This window comes from Fistularia commersonii, chromosome 1 (genome assembly GCF_037954325.1).
Source record: "Fistularia commersonii isolate RoL2024-O1a breed Wild chromosome 1, RoL_Fcom_v1.0, whole genome shotgun sequence".
Taxonomy (NCBI): domain Eukaryota; kingdom Metazoa; phylum Chordata; class Actinopteri; order Syngnathiformes; family Fistulariidae; genus Fistularia; species Fistularia commersonii.
The window spans coordinates 22,777,045-22,799,666 of record NC_141284.1 but is presented as its reverse complement, the minus strand read 5'-3'; the positions used below and the strand labels follow the sequence as shown (position 1 = coordinate 22,799,666).

General features: G+C 44.1%; 1 protein-coding gene across 3 annotated transcripts in view; it reads right to left on the bottom strand.

The window, feature by feature from the left end:
* dph6 (diphthamine biosynthesis 6) overlaps positions 1-22,622 on the bottom strand; it is a 68,366-nt gene that overhangs the window by 27,776 nt on the left and 17,968 nt on the right. For 2 of the 3 annotated variants that reach the window (XM_086155047.1, XM_086155064.1), the window contains exons 6-13: positions 21,895-22,011; positions 15,314-15,375; positions 14,793-14,887; positions 14,597-14,690; positions 12,492-12,642; positions 11,552-11,677; positions 8,367-8,496; positions 8,062-8,236 (exon numbers count right to left, since the gene is read on the bottom strand). In XM_086155047.1, the coding sequence (XP_086011173.1) occupies positions 8,062-8,236; positions 8,367-8,496; positions 11,552-11,677; positions 12,492-12,642; positions 14,597-14,690; positions 14,793-14,887; positions 15,314-15,375; positions 21,895-22,011 (950 nt within the window). The remainder of the gene's footprint in view (positions 1-8,061; positions 8,237-8,366; positions 8,497-11,551; positions 11,678-12,491; positions 12,643-14,596; positions 14,691-14,792; positions 14,888-15,313; positions 15,376-21,894; positions 22,012-22,622) is intronic. The other variant, XM_086155055.1, reaches the window with a different exon arrangement.

Sequence of the window (22,622 nt, the reverse complement as noted above, 5' to 3'; positions counted from 1 at the left end):
ACAAACTAAAGTAAATATATTTAAATAAAAATCTCAGTTTCGGCACAGAGTGTCAGCTATATATATCAAATGAAAGTGGTATATGAGAGCTTGTCTTTGGCTCTAATCTAATAAAGGCCAGGCACAGAAATATATTCTGGTCTTTTTTAAAATTTTTTTATGTAATTGTTTATGCATTTTGACTACACGAGAAAAAAAAGAGAACAATCGAGGGGTTCCTTTGTCTTAAACACCGGTTCACCGGATGATAGTTGTGACACATGTGGCTAAATCCTGACTCGACCTTCGTCACTCCTAATATTTATACATGCGCGTCTGTGCGTGCATCTGCGTATTATACAGTATGACTGTTTACAGTACGTGCATGAGGAAGAGGGACAATGGCAGTGTCTATCCTCTTCCTGCTTCCAATGGCTTGTTGACATGGACCAAGGCAGTCAGGCACCAATAATACATGAAGAGCTGTTCAAAGGCAATTAGGATCAGTTGTCAGGGTCTGGCCCATTAATGAGTGGGAGTGTGGCAGGGGTCGGGGCAGAAGCACAGTGCCGGTGAATGCAACCGCGTGAGAGTCGATGCACTCTGACAGATCCAGTCCCTCCCGTGTCCTCGCCTGGTACAAGCTGATACCAGCGCGTGCCCACGTGGCGCCGCCGCCGTAGCGGATTGCGGCGACGTGGCGAGGCATTGGTTGGGCTCTCGAAAACGACGACCCTCTCAGTAGGAGCGAGCGGTACGGAAAGGAAAAAACAGTAGCATCGGCCTCTCCAGCTAGCGCTTCCCATAAAAGTGCCCACCTCTACAGGATAAAAAAGGAGTCCGGATTGAGGGGCAAACAGAGATTCCTGCAATCCTGCAAAGTACTGGAGGAGGAAACACAACTCCTTCATTTAAGCATGCAGAGAATGTTGAACAATCCAACATTCATAGGGATGTTAGGATATAACGTGTGTGTACTTGCACAATTTTTTTTGCTTGCTGCATACGTTACGTTTATACATGTGCGTTCCGAATGCTGCATACCTTCGCCGACACGCGGACGTTGCTTCCGAGTGAGTCATCTGTGGCACTCTGTGAGCGTCATCTGCAGCAAACTAGTTTGCCATGTCATACAAGCGGAGTCTATCTCACACACACACACACGTGCACACACACACACACTCACTCATTCACACAAACACTGTGCAGGTATATTGCTTGTGCTCGTGTCTTTGTCTGACCTGGCCTTGGGGCATACACGCAGCATGCCAATTTCATAGGGTCTTGCTGGGTTTGATCTGTGTGTTTGGTGCGTGTTCAGTTCAAGTGATGTCCGCTGACCCCTGTGTTTGGGTAGGAAGAGTAAAGCCTGCAGAGACAGACGGGGACGAAATCAATTCTTGCCAGGGAAAAAAAAAAGGCTCAGAGGTGAATCCTGGCTGTCAGTCAAATTCTCCCCGACTCTCTGCAGACAAAGGGGTTCAGGTCTTTGCACACGAATCAGGTATTCACAGAAGGAAACAGCCGGCCTATTCTTCTTGAGCCTTCAGTGAAATGGCAAGAAAAAAAAAAAAAAAAAAAAACATCTGTGTTAACATCTTCCGCTGGAACCAGGAGCAAGTAACTACATGTGCTGTGGAACAACATCGTTTCTTGAGTAGCTTTCAATCTCACCACCGCTCAAACCACTGAGCCTTCAAGACCTCATTTTTCATCAACTCAATTACTCGACAACCGCTCCCCTCCTGGCTCGCCCCCCCCCTTTTCCTCCGAGCCCCGTCCCCTCCTCCTCGGTTCCGAGGTGATCATTTGTTCTTTTATTAAAGTTGATAACATCCCTTGCATTGTCTAAGAGTGCACGCCGGAGAGCCGCCCCTACTGTTCTAGCCTCTAGCGTTTCGTATTATTGGTGCATTATTTCATGCATGCCCTCCTCTTTTATCAAGCGCTTTTGAAGTAATGTTAATAGACTAGAAAATTGAGACATTTATGAAGTATGGGCCATGTTTATGAAAAAATCCATAAAGTATGACAGGGGAGAGGCAAGATAAAAGCGGGGTTTTAATAGATTATGGCAAACAGGGGAGAGGCATCAGATACTGACAGGAACCTCCTCCGAGATCCCTCATATTTTATGGGATTAATTTTGTTGTATTAGAAATGAAGTTAAACATCCTAATTAATCTGTTAGTGCAGCGTGGATACCTCCCCAAACGCAGATGCGCGCAGACATTGTTTTTTGGGCTAATTACTCTTCACTGGTAACTGAGGTACACCGAGTCTCTAGATGTGGACTGCAGAAGTTTGTGCATGTGTGTGTGTTTGTGTATGTGTGTGTGTGTGTGTGTGTGTGTGGGGGGGGGGGTCCTTACTGGCTCCTTTACTGTAGTGAAACATTCTGGTGGAGATTAAACCATAAAATGAATGCACTTATCCTAATTTGCCCTATCCAGCAGTAAAGTTTTTTTTTTTTTTTTCGCTTGACATAGCTGAAAAACTTTGATTATCAGCCATGAGGAGCCACATGAGTAAGTCCGTTGTCTCTGGTAAATTAAATTAATGCTAATTGAAACAAATAAGTATTGATGAGTTTGTTGTTTTGTTTTGTTTTTTTTTTAAAAAAGGGAATATTTTCTGGTTACTTTTTGTCAGGTCTTTGTTTCATGCCATCTTGCCGTAGTTCATCGTCTTCAACGAACGAACGCTTATCATTTGAGGATTTGCCGCTTAAGTTTGTAGGTAGAAAGAAAACAAATGCAAATGAAGCTCCGAGTTAGGAGGGGAAGCTCGGTGGACGCGCCTCCGCCTGCCGTCCCTGCACTCCCGCTCTGCTTGTGTGGTCCGGCCCGACTGCGACTCGGCCTGACCTCTGAACTCCTCATCAGGGGGGTCAGAAAAAGTTCACATCATTGTTTTTAGACATTTAGACTCCTGTAGGAAGATTATTCAAATGCTACCATCTGCCTCGGCGGACCCCTCCCTTTGAAGCTAATTGGCAACGTCAGACCCACTTTCCTGCTGATGCCTCACAGTCCACTTTGACAATTTTCAAAATCCAATGCAAATCCTATTGTGGGTTCGAGCAAGACGGTCTTCCACAATATTGAGTGTCACTCACAATTAGGCGAACGGGGAAGGGGTTAGTGTTCACAAGCAACCTGAAGCTTGTGCAGTCAGCTCCCCAAACGTACCCCGCAGAATGTGATCAGTGAATATAATTTCCCAGTAAATATCCCAGGGGTGAGCCACTTACCTTAACAGAGAGGAGGAGATGTTTAACAACCATTCAACTGATAGTCTCCCTTTTCAGACCGGCTTTGGCTATTGTGGTTGCCTCTGTAAAATGCAGCTTGAGAGGGAATGTGACCGAAACAGGCAGCATTAATTTAAATAGATGTGGAAGAAAAATCCTGCAGTTTAAGGACGCCGTTAACTCCGATTTTACTAAACGGAGGGTTCTTTTTTTTCCCCTTCATCTTGCAAATCATGAACTTAACCATGGTATTAGCAATTCTGTGGAGAAATAGGGAGCAGCACTGGATTAAAAAAAAGGGCGTGGGGGGGGGCACGATCTTTCTTCCTATTACGTTAATGCAACGGAATTGTTTGAGAGCTCGTTCTCAGAACAAGTGACATGCGGTACAGTCATAACTTTAAAAAGCCTGCCATTACTTGGCTTTCGCTGCAATCAAAGAAATTGCTTTGAAACTCTGCAAAAAAAGAGAATGATGGCGTCTGAAAGCATATTTTATTTTCTAATTAACTGACTGATGTAATAAAACCAAGGAGCATCTTATATCTTAATTAGTTTATGCAAATCCCCTCTAAACAACTGACAGGTACATTTGCATTTGATCCTCGATAAATAAAACAGAAAAACAACACGAGTGAGCGGTTAAGAACTTTGATACTAGCTTATACACAAATAAAATGAAGATGTCTCCCCTCCCCCGTTCCTGAAATGTCAAACACACGCAGGACTATTATGAAATGATGTAAAAACAAAGCACATATTAAATCACCGATATTGTCTTTATAGCTTGCAGCTTTTGCTTAAACTATTTCAATACCATACATTTACATGCAAAACACCCTGGCCCCCCTTTATCCCCCCCCGCAGCTTCGACATCATAAAGGTTAACTAATTCTTCAAATCAAGTCAGATCGGAATCTGCCAAATTGCCAGGCCAAGTCGACATTTAGACAGCTTGCTGTTCCCGAGAGCCGGAGCGGAGACATGACAAGCCAGGCAGATAGATGAATAGAGGGATGGTGTGTGAAGGTCCAGCATCCATCACTTGCCGCTGACGCTGTCCCTCACCAGACACACTGAAGCCAAATCCTGCAGGGCCGGAGTGCCTGTACTGTCAGTAGACATGTGCTTTGCCTCAAAACACAGGACACTCAAAATTTATATATTGTTCCCAATACAGGCAGGCAATTATCTGCTTGTGATTTGAATATTACCGTTGCTAGAGTTTAATAGACCGAGAAACAATAAGGTCTTGTATTGCAAGTGTTGAAGGTGGGACAATATAGATGTAATGATAATCAGAGGATATGTAACTGTGGGTGTGTGTTTAATACATGATTGTATTGTTATTATTATTACCGTGAATAATAATAATATTGATATATTTGTGTACATATCTTGATTTAGTAACAGGCAACTGCAATCCTGTAATTCACTGTATTATTATAATTATAATTATTTTTATTATTTTGTAATATATAATAATGTTTCTGCAAACCTAATTTTTCCATTAATTTCTTTTGGTTTTCAAGTCTTGTGTATGGAATTATATATTCAGCATGCCTAATTATCAGTACACTTGTTGCATTTTCCACTATTCAAACCTTTATTTTTAAAAAAGTGAGAGAGTCACAAGTGAATTACATAAAACTATACGCTTTACAACTTTGCAAATTTCTCAAATTAATTCCAGGTTGTCAAAAGATTAAGTGAATCATTCAAATAATTCAACCCAAATTTCAATATGGAGAAAAAAGGTTCAAGCAACAGCTCCACTGCTGCGAGGCGGTCATTGTGCGGAGGAGTATCGATCCTTCGCCCCGCTCTACGGTTTATCAGAGTTAATCATCAAAGGCTACACACATGTGTAATGTATTTCCTCCAATAAGGAATAAGTCACTGGTCTTTCAAAGAGCTCATCTAAAAACACCCCAGCTGCACAAAACTGATTACGGAGTCTGGATATAATTAAGATCCCAAAATCATCCTTTAATCATTTCAAGTTCAACCCTCTTGTGCAGCCGGATCGCTCTTTTAATTACTAATTCTTTTCCGCAGACAGTGAACGCGCACAGCTCCAGGTTATTTGGTCTCAAAGAAGAGCTTTTCCGTCTCTGTTGTTGCCAGAGCCCTGTCGCCATGGCGTCACGCGGCAACAGTCACCGAGGAAAAGTTACATTAAGATGGAGCCAGTGTGGCAGCGGTGAGGGGAGGGGTGGGGAGGGGTGCGGCGGGCGCTGCACACTTGCTCACAGCGAGGGGCTAATTGTATCAATATGTAAAAATCCCTTGCTGAACTGAGGAGTTGTTAATATATTTTTGATCAAATTAAGTCGCCGTGGCGCAGCAGTGCAGCGGACAGGCTGGCAGGCGACGGCGTACGCGGCGCCGTATGAGCGTAACTCCTCTCGTGGGTCCCTCAAATTGCTTTGGATATGGATGATCATTAGAGGAGTGAGAGATTACACCGTTTTCTAGGGGCAACGGAACGGGCCCGCAGCTGACTCCAATTTCATGTCTCGATGAGACTCCATTGAGTAAATCAAACAACGCTGGCATGTTAAAAGCGAATCTAACTCCGCAGGTTCCACCTCGGGAATCCGAACTGCACAGGATCCTGTGAGCGCTGGTGAGTCACGGTGAGATATGCCATCGAGCTGTAGACGAATAGCTAATCCACACATGTTCTCACTCATGGACGGATTTGGCTGCAGGATCAAGGACAGTGTGGAGGAGATGGACACTATCCTTGTTGACAGTACCTTGACAAGTGTAATCCCATATAATACACACAGGGTAAACAAAACACCAAGCCAACCGTGCAACCGCGGCCCACACTTCCTCTGCTCTGCCTTTGAATTGGACATTCTTTCTTGGTTTGAAACAATATGAAAGAAGGTAGATTTTGTAGCTTTACAAACAAGTGCAGAAATGGTTACATGCTGCCCACTGTAAATAGAAATGCATATACACGTCTGCACACCGGCAGTAATGAGAACAGACTATCACTCAAAGCAACAATGACATGCATTTGCATGCATGCATCTAAATATAAACTGACATTACGCGAAACACATTGCCGTAAATCTTGCACACTTCGGTTTTTCCTCTAAAATACAACAAAGCATAGTGTTCACCGGTGGAATAAATCATTAATGGAGTGAACCGTTGCTACATTGCTTCCTTTAACTCAAAGCAGTTGCACCTCCTCGGCGTACAAATTTGATTCGTCCGTTGATTTAGTTTGCGAGCCAAATTCATTTTTCCCATTGAAATGAAGGTAAATCCCATCGATCAATCCTCGAGCCCACAAAAACAAACTTATTCAAAACTTTGCAAACATAGTCACTACTATAGCCACATCAGCCGCCTTTAGCGTATCTTTGCTCTTAAGCATAGTACAGATGGTTGACTCGAGCCATGTCGAGGCACTTGGCGAGATCAGTAACACAAACACCACCCTTACGTTTAGCTATTATTTCCTTCTTCAGATCAAATGTAATACACTTAGGCTTCTTCACACCACTATTAGGACACATTTCACTTTCTTTGGAGCCGTAATGTGGGCTAATTTATGCAAGAAGCACAAACAATAAAGAGGAGAACGCAATGATGAACAATGTAAACAAGGCCGAGTACTACGCAGGACTGCCGCCACGCTACAACGCCACACGGTGGCAAGCTCGCGAGCCTCTCGGTGTGTTTTTGCCCCGAAGGCTTGTTCACAGGTTGATTCAAAATTTGTTCGTGATTTTGGGGGCGTTCGTAAGCCGAAGTTACTTAAATAATTTCAAAACAGCAAATATGACTTCACCACAGCCAATCACAACAAACTTGGCGTTCTCTTTAAATCCATCCATAAATTGTCTAACTGGTCGTCCTCCAGGCGTCCTGCCTGCCAGCTCCAACCTCAGCATGCTTCTACTCGGATCTTCACCATCCCTCCTCTGTAAGTGTCTGAACCATCTTGGACTGATGTCCTCTCAAAAATATTGAACAATATATACGAGTGTATTAAAAAAAATCAAGCTACGTCAATACAAAACCATGATTATAGCTGTTTTGACATTATTTTTAATTTAACAATGTCCTGTGGAGAACAGAGACTTATTTCAAAATAAAATCTACCTTGGGAAATTTGTGATGGGCAATCTTCAAGATAATTAGGACTTTTTTTGTGTGTGTGTGTGTGTGTGTGTGAGTGTGTGTGTGTGTGTGGGGGGGGGAGGGGGCATTTACAGAAACCCTGTAAAAAAACAAATAAAAGGATCGGCTGATGATGAAAGGGAGTGGAAAAGTTCACTTTATCTACAATAAAAGTTCTAAATTAAAAGTTGAGTGTAAATCGTTTTGAATCGAGGTGGGGAAAACGTAAAAAAAAAAAAAGGGGGGGGGGGGTTATGGAGTCCTTTCCCGATTCCGTCTCGTCTCCCCCACCACCTTGCATTGCATCATGTGTGTCCCCTGCTCTCCACAATCGTGTTTGTGGAACTGGTTGGAGCACATTGTTCGCGTGGCCGTGGAGCCGGCGGACTGAGTAAATGTTGGGCGTAGCCACGTGTTTATGGTTAACAGCACAATGCTGGGGCCACTGACGTGTGCGTGTCTGTGTGGTGGAACGGGACAGGCATTGTATCAGAAAGGGGCACAAACACGGGTTTCGTGTTTCCTTCGCGGTCAATTGGCGGTGGAACCAATAAATAACCACATGCTTGACAGGGTTAAGAGTTTTTTTTCTTTTGTTTTTTGGGCTTGGCGTGAGCACACACTTTCTTTGAGGTTATACCAAAGTCACTCGGACCCAGTGCGACCACCCCTGGACGCCTTACCCTGATAGCCTGGCTGTAGGGGCCGATGTTAGCCGGGGCCCAGTGGGACAGGCTCTGGACATGGAGGGCCTCTCTCTGACGAAAGAAGCCATCTTCCCCCAGTTCGGACCAGTCGTGCAATAGACAGTCCATCTGCAGTAGCTGGCCCGCAGGGAGAGGAACCTGGACACACACCCTGCAGGGACGGAACGAGAAAACTAAACCGCCAGATACAATTTGACACCCGAGTATCGAGAAAAAGCCTGACATGTCTAAGGCTGTAAAGTCAACAACTTACTGAGATGGGTGATCGGAATAAAAATTACCTGGCGGGAGGATTCTTGCCAAAATGTTCCTTGTAGACGGCGTTGAGTTGACCAAAGTCTTCCATATTCTCCACGTAAAGGTGAATAAGGACAATGTCCTTCATCTTCCAGCCTTTGCTTTCCAACTCGCCTGCATTACGAAAGGACTTTCATTTAACATACAGGAAATTGAAATTATTATGGAATGATTATTAATGTTTGTGTGAGAGCTGTGATATAAGATTAAGACAGGCTGTATCAGGAAAGCAGCATATAACTTTGCACTGAAATAAAAACCTCATCTGGCACATGGAAAAGATGTACAATTCTGGAATTCAATTCCCATCTTTGTGAGGTTAAATGGAGATTAGCTGTGATTTGACATCATATAAATGCAGATTTATCAGTATGGATATGTTTTCCTTTGAGCACTAGCTCAAAATCCAATATTGGTTGGGCTTTACTTACGACCTCAAATTTCACTGCAAGTGCAAACCAATCAAGCAGTCCCTTTTAACCGGCCCCAAATTCGTACACAGACAGTTGTTTTGTTTCAAACGGAGGTTCTTACTGCTCTTCTTGGCTCTTTTATCGACAAAAATTAGAATTAAACTCTTATTTTCCTAATGCCACTGACAGACCTTTCAAAGAACTTTCAAAGAACAAACTTTTAATTTAAGCCAGTGCCTCCACTTCACTTCTATTTCCATTTGAAATTTGTCAGCTTTTTTTTTTTTTTTTTTTTTTTTTTAAGATATGCCTAATGTGCTTTATCTTTTCCGAGATCCCCCCGCGTTGGAGAAAAATGAATATTTCCGTGACTAAAATGTCCACTGAAAATGCGGGTAACGTGCCCGCCACTTCTGCGGAAGTGCAGTCGATGACAGCACGCGTGCACGCTGTCCGCTTTAGATACAAAACACGGGCGCGAGTGCTCATAGCAAAGCCTCTCTCCCTACAATCATTTGAAAGAGCTTCAAGTTTGTTTTTCCTTTGCCAACACTGGTTTCTCAGACTACTTCGCCCTCATACAAAGAGGTTGTTCATTAAATATTAACTTGTTTAATATTGTCTCTGCACTGTGAAGGCTGTTCAGCCCAGCGCCACGATAAACATTAAATATGCTTTTCATCTTTTGCTCCTCTTTCTCCATCAAAAAAGAAAGCGTGAAGTAGAAAGAGAGAAAAAAAAAAGGGCAGAGACGGATACACTGTAAAAAGCGTATGATTTTAAAATTCTGCAGGGCAAAAAAACAAAACAAAACAACAAAAAAGAAAAAAAAAAAAAACAATAACCCACCCAACATGACCATATTCTGTGTGGGTGTGTGTTTAAAAAGTTGCATGGTCGGAGGTTAATTTGAAGCGCTTGTCCTTGTTGGGTCGCCAGCTTGCCGCTCCGCTCTCCTGATGGACATGGTCTCTGACACACAGGGCTTTGCCCGCTGAGTCGGTCGAGCGCTTTTAAATAAGAAACGACCACTCGGGATTTGCAACACCGCCACGTGTGTGTTTGGATAAGAATGCGAGGAGCAAGAAAGACGCCCAGGGGACGGAGAAACTTTTCCCCACGTTTCTTTCTTTTTATGGCTCAAGTGTGGAGCAACAAGCCCTGCAGTAATGGCCTTACTGAAATGTCTAAAACACCCCAGGACAAAGGAATTGCAGTATACATCACACCCTTGATCATAACAAAGCTGTGATCAAACAAAAGATGATATATTCAAGGTTAACATACTTATGTACATCATCCTGGCTGCCTTTCTTCTATACTTTTTAAAAAAAAAAAATAATAATAATAATAATTCCAGCATGACCCCAATTCCAAATGGGCCAGGACAATGTGTGAAACTGGAATAAAAACAGGTCGCGATGATTTGCAAATCCGACAAACCCATATTTTTATTCCCAACTGGGAGATTTTACCATTTCATGGAAAATCTGAGGTCATTTTTGAACTTTGGTGGCAGCAACACGTGTCAAGGAAGTTGGAACGCGAGCAACAAAAGGCTGGGAAAGGAATTGGCACAAATGGAAAACAACTGGAGTAGAGTTTGACAGCTAATTAGGTTAACCGGTAACAGGTCAGCAACATGACCGGATTTAAAAGGAGCATTTGAGAGGCTTAAATGGTTAGAGGTTCATTGCAACAAACTCCATTAAAACATTGTCCAGCAATTCCAGGAAAATTGTTCCTCAACGTCTTAGTCCAATGTCTTAATATCCTCAAAAGAGTCAGAGAATCAGGAGGAACCGCTGCGGACAAGAGACAAGGATGAAGGTGAAGGTCAAGACTGGATGCTGGTGATCATGGGGCCCTGAGGCGGCCCTGTATTTAAAGCAGGCGTTGTTCCCTGCTGGACGTCACCACGTAGGCTCAGAAAGACTTCCGGAAATCACTGCAGAGCAATCCACAAATGCAAGAAATAGCTGTGTTATACAAAGAAGAAGTCATATGCGAACACGACCTGGAATCGCCGCTGTCTTCTCCAGGCTGACGCTCATTTAAAACGGTCTGAGGCAAAACGGAAAACTGCTCTGTGGTCGGATGAATCAAAAGCCGAAATCCCCTTTGGAGGCCACGGACGCGACGCCCTGTGGGCTAAAGTGGAAAAGAACAGTCCAGCTTGTTATCGGTTCAAAAGCCCGCATCTCTGGTGGTATGGCTTTCCATTAGTGCCCATGTCCTTAGCAGCTTCCACATCTGCGCTATGCTCAGAGGGACATGGAGGCTTCAGAGCAACACATGCTCCCATTTAGAAAACCTATAGAAAACCTATTGGCACATCATCAGATGAGGAATCCGGCAATGAAAGCCCAGGACCGCTGAGCAGCTAGAATGCTGCATCAGACAAGCCTGGCATGACATTCCTCTCCGAAAACTGCAGCAACTGGTCCCCTTGCTTCCCGGGTGTTTACGGACGGTTGTTGAAAGAGGGTATGCAATGCAATGGTAGAGGTCACCCCGTTCCAGCAAATGAGCTAATATTTTCCGTTAAATGTCTCAGTTTCAACATGTGACAGGTTGTTTATGTTCTACTGGCAAGAACATACGGCTATATCAGATTTGCAAATTGTTGCATTTGCTTTTATTTCCAGTTTTCACGCCGTCCCGACTTTTTTGTCTGAAACTCTTGAGTGCACAGACGCGTATCTGACGTTCTAAATGCATCATCAATTTTAAGTCTCCTCCATACTTTCCCATACTTTGCAAGCGGTTGACAGCGGCCAACATCTGGCCCTGGACTCCGGGGTCCTGGCTTCGGAGCCCATTGATGTTTGACAGCCACTGATAACCCCTGGAGCTTCGGGAGGACCAGGATGGAGGGGCATCTACGGGAAGAAGAAATGGATTGGAGAATTGAATTTGAGTTATTTGAGCAGTAAACCGAAAGGTATGAATTGATACTTAAAATGCGGAACCCGACCAAATACCAATGTTGGTTCCTGAATTCAAATAAATAGCTCAGGACATTACGTACATTAAACTGCTGTCAACCAACAGCTAATTTAAATACATAATGCTATTGACTAATCTGCATCGGCCTCCTCGACAGGACATCGATTCAAGCATTAAAAAAAATGCCTATGTGATGTCGAAAAGACATTTTGCTTTGGCCAGATCCGAAAATTGGGCTGACGTTAAAATCGAACATCTTCGGTCAGTTTTGAATTTTCGAACGTTCCCCTTCATTTTAAATCTTTCTCAATTGCCCCCAGGGGACAAACAAAGATTTTTGAATTTGAATTTGAATATACAGTGTGATAACAGTGATAAAGGGCCTCTGATGGCTAAACATGGACTGACCCTAATATAGCTGGGGCTCTACTGGTACTGGCGGTATACTCTATGAGGCATAATTTATTTATAGATGGTTAATGTCAAAGAAAAACTATATTTAAGAGGCTGTCAAAAATTCAACAGAATGACAGCTTTTTGTCAAACAATCAGATGCAAAAAAAAAAAATAAAAAGGAAAAAAAAAAAAGCATCATGATGCTGCCTGTGTGACACAGATTCGGTGCGCACACGCGCCGCACAGATAACATCTGACACACCCGCACATGCGTGCACACAGACACACACACAAACACAACCTCGTGCGTTCGTGTCAGCGCATTCACGTCTCACAATAAATGAATCTCACCGTGGCCCGGCTGACAACCGAGGTCACGATTTGATGTAAATTCTTGGTGGTCGTCTTCGGCTCGATCAGCATATTCCACCTCCTCAGTCATCTTGTCAATGGCGCTCTGGCAAGGACAACTACCATGGGGCAGAGCTCTCGCCACCGCATCCTGCAATAAAGCACCACAGGGAATACACCAGGCCAAACGCCCACCAAAGAGCACAGAGTCTTTTGCAAAGACAGACAAAACGCTGTATAATTAGCCAACCTTTTCAATGCGCCAGCGAGTGGGCTGTGTGTGTCAGTCTTTCATGACAAGGGCCCAGACACACATAACTTCAAGGTGAATGAATATGAAACAACACGCTGACATATTTGTGGTTCTGGTGAAGAGGGAGTGGTGTGTTCAGATACCGTAGATTCAATCATGCTGGCTGTCACTCAAAACTTGTGACTGGATGGGTGAGACACCCGGGTTTTTCTTTTTTTTTTTTTTTTTCTGTTTACTTATTCTTTGCCTGCACACTTCCCTACTTCTTTAAATAACAAATCATTACCATTCTCTAAGGCGCACATTACCTGCCAAATCCTGCTGGGGCATCACATTTGAATACATATTTCATATCTCCTCAACATCCCCCCCTCCCCCCCGTGATACAGCCCCCCAACCCAGCCTGCCCAACACTCATTCACCCCCCCCCATCTGCTGTCAACTGCATTAGGCCATATGATAATCAAATTAATTATACTTCAGCCCCTCTCTCTTCGCCAGCATGAAAAATAGCTTGACTAGCATTAACGGAGGGCAAATGATGGTGGTCCATCCCCACCCCCTGAGCCCGGTGCAGTTTCCTCTAGTGCTGGTGTCACCGCCGATCTGTCACCCTGACGAGAAGAGCTTCAGAAAGCTGAACCGGGGCAGGTTCTCCCCTGGATGCGCCCCCCTTCCTACCACAGGCCCTGGATCTCCCTGCTCTTCCCCCAGCGACCTAGGGGGGGCCACAGGGGCTGTGGAATCGCGTGTGTGTGCGTGATGCGATGGGTGGGGTGGGGGAGCAGAAGTGTGACTAGTGAAAAAATACATTGCTCCAGGGAGAGTCGCTGCGGGGTGATGGGTGTTGTGCGACGGGGGTATGTTTTCTGTCCATAGCAGCCCCAGCCCCCACCGCGCACGGAGACACACAAATAGGAGCACGCCGTCTTACATCCTGACGCATACGTTCAAACACACCCTCTGTGAAAAAGGAACCCCACATGCAAATGACAAGATTTTATCCCAGAAATCTCCGGCGCTTCGGGTCAGTGTGACTCCTCGGCCTGTCACTCACAGGCATCGGCGCTCAGACTCTTGCCTCCCGCTGCCTGTCGCGCGCATTCGCCGCCCACAAAAAAAGTGTCTGATTAACACCAGTATGGCCGGAAGCGCAAACGCGTCCCTTGTAGTTTTCCCTGAAATTAATATCGGGATCATTAAGTTCTCCGTGCTCTCCGGGAAAGTCAACGTAGAATCACTCCGCCGTGTGAACCCGCACTGAACTCCTTCTGATACACCCCCACCAAAGAAAAAAAAAAAAAAAAAAAAACAATTCCTACTGCTTCCCCGCCGCCCCCGCCTGTGTCCATTTAGCCAGCTACCTGAATGCAAAGTGCCTTAATGTGAGTGGACATGTTTATTAAGCCGGGCCTAGTTTCAGGCTGCAGTGAATATTGCAGACGTCAAAGTAGGCCATGTGGGGCTTGAGGAGAGAGAGAGAGAGAGGAGAGAGAGAGAGAGAGAAAGACAGTGAGGGAGAGAGAGAGAGCAGAGGAGGGAGAGGCCGAGAGCAAGAGTATCCGAAAGAGAGGCCCTCTGGAGATTGATCCGAACGCTGCCCTACAGTTCTGTGTCTCACTTCACAAAGTTATCAGACACCAGAGGGTTTTGTTCTTGTCTTTGTATCACCCTCAGAGTGCTTTAAAGTAATCAACCCCACAGCGACTCGGGCTTTTGCGTTTTTTTTTTTCTTTTTCTTTTCTGTCTTTCTTTCTTTCTTTTGGATTATTGATTCGCCATTGAAATGCTTCCATCTTATTTGCGAAAGCAAGCATTGCTCGGTGGACAACTTTCATAGGGTTCGGCTCACGTTCTCTTTGTTCTCCGTGTGCATCTCAGTGAGGCGCAGGTAGCCGACTGGAGCGAACGCATCTGCCGAATGGATCACGGTCTCCTTGGCATCACTGGAACGGAAGTAACACACAAAAAAAAAAACATCCATCAATTGCACACAAAGTATAAATTCTTGAACTTTTCTGCAGACAAATCTTGAATTGCAGACTCACATCACAAGCCTCTTCCTGAAGAGTGGGCAGTCCAAGGTAAAGGTCTCATATTCACCGCCTTCCCCGCAAATATGGACTCCGTACTTATCGGACAGCTAAAAAAAATTAAAATAAAATGAAGTTGAAAATAAAGAAGCATAGTTCACATAGAACTTTGAGTATTGCAAATTACCTCAATGTTAACAAAAAAACACAAAAGTCAATGTGCTGTCACAGAGAGGTAAGGAAATCATTCATTCACTTGTTGAACGATAACATTTGAGAATTTTTTTTGAAATCTAACTCGGTCTGAAGAGCAGAATGCTTCAATGTTGACTGATTGATAAATCAAAGCTGCTGTCATTATTGAGCGCACAATATTTCCAAAAGAAAAATCTGCCAAACGTACCAAAGTATGTCTGGTGGGTTACACTCTCAATGGACAGCGTTGAAAAAACACTAGCAATCAAATTTAAATAAGAATATGTATATTTGTCTGTTGGTTAGCGTGTATGCGTTGGTGTAGTCATGTGAAGGGTCACCTTTTTCAGGTGAGGTTGCATTTCTGCCAGGGATTTTCCCAAGTGTTTCTCTGGATGAAGGCCTGGGATAGAAACAGGCGGGAGAGAGGGAGAGAGAGAGCTGATCAGGGGACGGTGATTGAAAATGACAAGCAGTGAGCGTGACAGGCAGTCACAAACACACGCACGTTAACCTGCACTCTGGATCTATTTGTTTGACTTTACACAAGTGTACACACATCTCTGGTTAACGGCGGGGGGTTTCAATCACTCCCCTCCCACCCCTCCTCTATTTCCTTCTGAGAAGATAAACTTTGGAAAGAGATCCTGTTTATTTGCCTTTTTTTTCCTGCCCCGTTCCTTGACACGGTGCACGGAAGTGACTCACGGGCCCTTTTGAGAGAAAGGGTGACGGATGGCAGAGAGAAGGGGGACTTTGGCGCTCATTCACCAAGAGATAGATAAGAGACAGATAAAAAACACAGATAAAAACCATCTAAAAAAATCACAATGAAACTGGACTGCCCTGTTGTAACTAAAGATGCCAAGTTTTGGGGAAATTCACCAATTTGTCTACATCGCACGATGACTGGTAAGAATCTGCTTATACAACTTTTTAAATTATTCTGAGACAAATGTTCAAAATCAAGCAAGAGAATGGTAAGCGGGTTAAAATTTTGGGCCGCTTTCACTCTTTGCGGTTCCAAAGTATTTTACATTTGGTTCACCCACTCACACACTGATGGTGGCACATAAGGGACAACACAGGCCAGCGCAAGGAACTTAGGGTTCGATGCCTCGCCCTGAAGACACTGCAGGAGGAGCCGGGGATCGAACCGCCAGCCTTCTGACTGCAGGGACGCCCGCTCTACCAACTGAGCTCGAGCAACACCGGAACCAGAAACACACTGTTTAGTGCTTGGCTGCTTGATTGGTGTTTTGGAAAAAAAAGGACTTTGAAATGGGCCAAACAAATAATATTGTGATCAGGAGCAGGAGCAAAGTGATGTCTTGTGTATCACTACATTTAATAAGAAATAAAATAAAAGACCAAATGGGAAATCGCTGTACTTTCCAAACGAAGCGCAGATCTAGAACTGGACAGCAAGCAGGCCTCTAACTCACCAGACTCATTAAAATAATCATTAATAAGTCACCGATTACTTATCTAGGATGACGTGGAGCTCTGACAGTAATGCCATCATTACGGAAATAAACGCCGAACGGTCCCTAATGGTTTCGCAGTGGAATATGCGACGTGCGGCGGTGTGGCACCATGTAGTCCGGTTCATCCGCGTTTCCATGTGTTTAATTAAAGGTGGCTGAGCTAATCGGGATGTGAGAATCTCCCTTCTCTCATGGCCCTGACAACCTCAAAGGTTAGATTGTCATCGTTGGCCCCCGTGGGGAGCGACGGATGGGAGATGCAAAGGAGGAAGGACGTCGCATCCCTTTTTTTTTTTTTTTTTTTAATTCCGGCTTCGTCTTAATCCCCGCTGTCTCCCTCCTCGGAGCAGCGGCGGTCCAGCACCGGCGGGGAAAGAGAGGAGGGCCACCGCGGAGGGGGTGAGATGAGGGTACGGAGTGTGGAAGGAGTGAATGAGCAGACACTTGTTCTCTTCCCGGGGGACGTGTGGTCTTAATTAGTGTGAGAATATCTAATCTGAACATCCTCTCATCTTAACCCTGCCAAAAAGGTAATAAAGGGGGAAGGAGGAAAAAAAAAAAAAAAAGCATTAAAATTCAATCCCATTTAAATATCCTCTATAATTAGTCATGTCTTTTAACAAATTTTAATAATTGGCTCCAAATTGCTGAGGGGATGCCGCATTTTTAATGTGTTCATTAACTTCTCTGGTTTTTAAATTATATATCATACGTGATTTGATATTTACAACGCGGACGGGAGAGGGGGAGGAGGAAGAGGAAGGAAATCGAGGAAGAGGGGCCCGAGTGGCAACACAAATGGAAAGATAGGCCTCGATGTGATAGCTTTTCACCCGATTCCCCCCCAACCGAGCCGTTATGAGGGTTTTTCTGAATCGATACTGCCGACCGCCCTACGGTTACGATGGCATTCTAATATGAGGACAGTTCGGAAACGGGCCGGTGCTTTGACCGGCGAGCCCTCTGTGAGCTGACGCCGCTCATTTACATGATATTCACATCTCCGTCTCCGCTCAACCTGCTTTACAACTTGACCTAAACCCAATTACCTAACCTCATTATGCCACATTAAACCCAAATAAGCCCACTAGAAACTGTCGTTACTCCGCGACTAGAGATAGCAGGAGCGCACTTTGGAGCTCTGAGAGGCTGAGAGGAATGGTTCGCCTTTTTTTAATTTTTCTTTTTTTTCTAACCTTGTATGATCCTATAAAACGGCAATTAAATCCAGTGAACTTTAAAAATCTAAGGAGTCTGGTAATGAGAGAAGGGGCTTTTTTAAGAAAAAAATAAAACCCCGTAGATTTTTAGTGATTCTGTTATTAACCATGAATCAAATATATATATATATATATATATATATATATGTATATGTATATATCAAAGTAAATAAAACTTCACAACTCTGATCTACTTAAAAGTAAATGCCTTTCTAACATTTTTTTTTTTCCTAAATCCCGGTTATACTGTCAACGGCAGTTATCTCCAGGATGCACTTTTATAAACTAATTCTTCGCAGCCATTATGATTAGCCGTTGGCTACCATCTGGAGGTCAATTGGTGGGGAAATCTCCACCCGCCATGAGTTATGCATTTGCTGGAAAATACTTGTGATTTTTCTTACCGAGCTCTAATGCTAAATTAAAAGCCGAGAGATTCTAGATAGCTTCTTGAGCTGAGCCGAGCTGAGCTGAGCTGAGCTGCGCGCGGTATCGCAGACATCCGCTGGTTGTCTCCAGATCTGGTGTGCCGGGCTGACAGCTCGACTCTAATCCCTGCCTTCAGAGAGAAAAGGCGAAAGAAAATTGGATTCATGATGTGTAACATTTTAGCCTCTAAATGGATGAAATAAGTATCTCCTCCTGAGTAAGTGAGCTGCGTCAGCCTTAAACAACACTCTCAAAAGGCCCCGGACGAAAACAATAGCTGCTCACCGTCGCCTTAATCTACCGCGGAGTGAGGGAGAAACGCAAAACGGAGGGGAGACGAGAGGAGCAGGGAGGCAGCGTCTTACAAAGGATGATAAGATTAAGGTTATATGGGAAATTTGTCAGGCTCTTATCTGAAATTCAGTGTCTGTGAACAAAATAATAGGCGGCTTGAATTGTGTAGAAAAAGCGTCGGAGATTAAATCTTCGCCGAATCAAATATGAGAGAGTGGAGGTACTTACAAACACATTAAACTCGGAGGGAAGAAAAAGTTCATAAATCACTTTATCACGTGAATATCCAATATGTCCCTTTTATGCGCTTTACCGGGATTTGCCGGAAAATACAAAAGGGCCAATTAAAAATGAGCTATTTGGGTCCGCTTCGGAGGAATATCGAACCCACCGATTAAGCTTTTAAAAACACAATCTCGATTTGAATGAACTTGATTTACAAAAAGATTGTTTATCTATCGATTAACTGACGTTCACCAGTAGGCCAACTCACACCTCGGGTCGGTAGCTTTGTATATTTTCACATTGTTGCGGATCCGCACGGAGCAATGCTCGTTTCATTAGCTTCATTAGCTTAATAAGCTTAATTCTTATTAGCTTATTAGCTTTATTAGCTTCACACCTGTTCACACCCTCGTTCACACGTCATGCAGACGTTCACTCTCACTAATGCATCGCAGAGAAACACGACCAATCACTACCTCATTCATACATGGTGTAAACATTCACTCGGTCATTCATAGGTTATATAGAAACATACAAACCTTCACACGTTATATAGACAACCATTCCCATACTTTCACCTACTGCATGTTCTTGATGACGGAGGAAATCGGAGAGCCCGGAGGAAACCGCGCCGCCCCGAATACACGTCTTGACATGATTTTCAATTTTCTGTACCCCAAAAAAGTTACCTATAATATAGTTCTCGTTCTTTGTCATTTTTAATATTTCTGATGTGAGGAGATTCGCGACTGTCTATTTTTAATTGCCCCAACGGTGACTTTCCGGTCCGGGGGAAGAGTGGTGGGGCTCTTTAACATCTTCAATGTCTAAATTAGGTTAATAAGTGATGGCAAATTGTGACACAACTTTCCCTCATGGCTCGAGAAGCTGTGCTTGCGCGAAGGGGAAAAGATCGGCCGGCGATAAAAGGTTTCCAGCACAAAGACTTTGATTTCACCCGCGCCAATTATCTCCGGAGCCGAGGACCAATTAAGAGCTGAACCTGTGGCCCGGTACACACTCGCACATCTCAATCAATTAACAAATTACATGAATGTTTAATGGTGACTTTTGGAATCGCCAATTACAGTGGTATGCCCCGGAGACACCAAATAGGCATTCCCTTAGAGTGAAATGCTTTTTTTTCTTTTTTTTTTTTTCAAGAAAATTAGACGCCCCTCTGACACTCGAGAGTTAAAGCCCCTGTCCGGGGGAAAGTGTCCTTCTTCGCCATTATCCTTTCGGATGCTTAAACTTCACTGTTCCGAAGGAGAAATAGTCGTTTCAGTAGGAAGGTACCTGGAGGTGCCGAGGACGTTCGGGATCTTGTTAAAACGGAAATCTATCACCTTTTTAGAGAGAAAATACAAAGCCACGTCAGGGAATTGTAAGTGCAAACTGGCGAGTGGACTCACAGGCCCAACTTAAGGTGAGTAACGCTCACCTTAAGTCAGACAGGGCATGGTGGTGAAATCAGAGACTGGTGGGCGGTAAGGGATAGAAAGAGCAGACAAAAGACTGGAAAAGCCAAGGTGGTCCCAAAAACGGTGAGCGGTCTCAACTTAAAGAGCTCTTTCACACCTTGTGGTTTTAAAAAGCGCGTTACACTAGATTGCATTCACCCGTTCGCACTCACTAACATGCTAATGGCTGCCCAGCGAGGCGCTAACCAGGCCATCGGGAGCAACTTGGGGTTCAGTGACATGCAGACAGGACGAACCGGGAATGGGCCGGGAACCCCAAGACAGGAGGAAACCAAACTGTAGGGGGAAAGAAGTCTGAAATAAAAAGGGGAGGGGTGCAGAGCAATTTTAAAAGACTGGGATCAATCGCTGTCTCCCACCCCCCCCCTTCTTTTCTCTGTTTCACAGGTTAAAGCTGCCATTGGTACAAAACTTCAAACTCCTGAAGAATTCACTTAAGAGGATCATCCCGCACTTGGACGGCTGTCTTTTCAAAATGGGGATTTGTCGCCGAAAAATACCCGCCATTAGTTCCATAAGTTTCTTCTTTATCCACTCAACGCTAATTTCCACCTATCCGCCCTGAGCGGCAATTGAGGGGATGCTAATCTTGACTGACTCCCCACCGGAAAATTACCACGAATATCATAAGCTGTTTAGGATGTCATTTTATTTAAGATGGAAACTTAACCTTTGCCCTTTGCAAGTGGTTAATCTATCCATTAATTTTATTCTGTTTTTTAATTTCACTGTATCTTATTTCATTTTATTCACTATTTACTGCAAAAAGCCCTTTTCGCATTACCACAGAACATCATAAGCTGTTTTAAAATTGTTTTTTTTTTTTTATGGCAACCTAATCTTTGCCCTTGGCAAGTGGTTTGTTAGGGTTAGATTAATCTATTCTTTATTTTATTCAAATTCATTGTATTAACTTTGATCAAGTTCCTACTGATAAGCCCTTTTCATTTTAACATCAGAACATCATGAGCTGTTTACAATATCTTTCTTTTTTTAGATGGACACTTTTTGAATGGAAACCTTTGGTTTTTCAAGTGGTTCCACCAACTTGTATTATTTTATTTTAATCAGTTAATTTATCAATTCATTTATTTATTTGTGATCTGTAAAGTAAATTTTTCTACAAATGTCTTTTTGTTGCACACAAACACACACACACACATACACACCCAGGGAGAAACACCAAAGGCCATGAGAAACACACTTTTTTCACCCAATCCCCCTGAAGGAGCACACCTCACTGCTCAGACCTGCTCCCAACCAAAGCTGCAATTACACAAAAGCCGCCTAAAAGGCCTCGGGCGCTCGCACCCTATTCAATTCTCTCCTTTCTAATTACCACCGCCTGGGGACAGGTGAGGAGTCAGGGGTGATAAGATCTTTCCTTTTTTACCTGTGGCCAAAACACACACACATGCACACACGCATTCTCGTGCAGACAGCTACATACAGTGGGAAGCCAAGACACACATGATTTTCTTTTCTTATTAATCTTGTGAAAAATGTTGAGAATTTGCTTTTAGATGAGGCCGTGTTTATGGTGGAAGGCTTTGCCGGGGGAGGTGCATTGGGGCGAAATCAAGGTGTTTAAGGCGTGTCTCTTCAGCGACGTTCACCACAGAATTATTAGTTGTTGTTTTTTTATGGGTTAAGCAATGCTCTTTTGACCAAGACCGGGACAGAGAGAATTCACAGCGTAAATATAAAAGCTCTTTGATTTTGCAATCTTTAAAAATGCCGAACTGGCCCAGGGAACCGCATACCGGCGATGAGTGATGCATACCATCAGAGGACATTTGAGTGGCGTTGAAAGATGTGCAAAAAGCTCTGTTCTCTCCTCGGCCAGTCGGGTTTAACCGCACGTAAACAAGGTTGAACCGCCGACCCATCGCCATGGTAGCTTTGGAGGGAAAAAAAAAAAATCCATGGCAAGCTGTAATTATAATTCAGGGGTGTCAGATAGAATCGCGCTGCAACTAAAGGTTGATACTTGGTAGGTATCTTAACGCAACCAACAACAGGAAAAGAAAACTTTTTTTTTAACATTACCCTGTTATTCAGTAATTTGATCTTTCTGTCCTCGGGCTCCAAAACAGGCAGGTATAGCGCGGGTGACACGGCATTAACCTCTTCCCTCGTTGTTAAAGCGGTTGAAAAACGTAAATGAGAGCTGGCTGATTTTCATCTTCTCTTCACGGACCATGTGTTCTGAGCTATGCGTAAGCAGAGAATGCACCCCCCCCCCGACACAATGGGGACAGGCGTCGCTTATTGACAGGTTGCATTAATGTGAGAGGGAATCACCAGTGATTACCCCTCAGCTGCCAAGCCCCGTCTCATCCTCACACATGCCCGATACCACCGCACCCTTCCTGTGCCTCCTTCCTCTGCGCGTCTTATCTTTTCATATTGTGCACTGCTTCAATACCTTCGCCGCCGGCACAGGTCTCGGTGCCGGTGCTAAGCTGCAGATTAATGATTAAAGCATTGCACTTCTTGTCTCTCATTTTC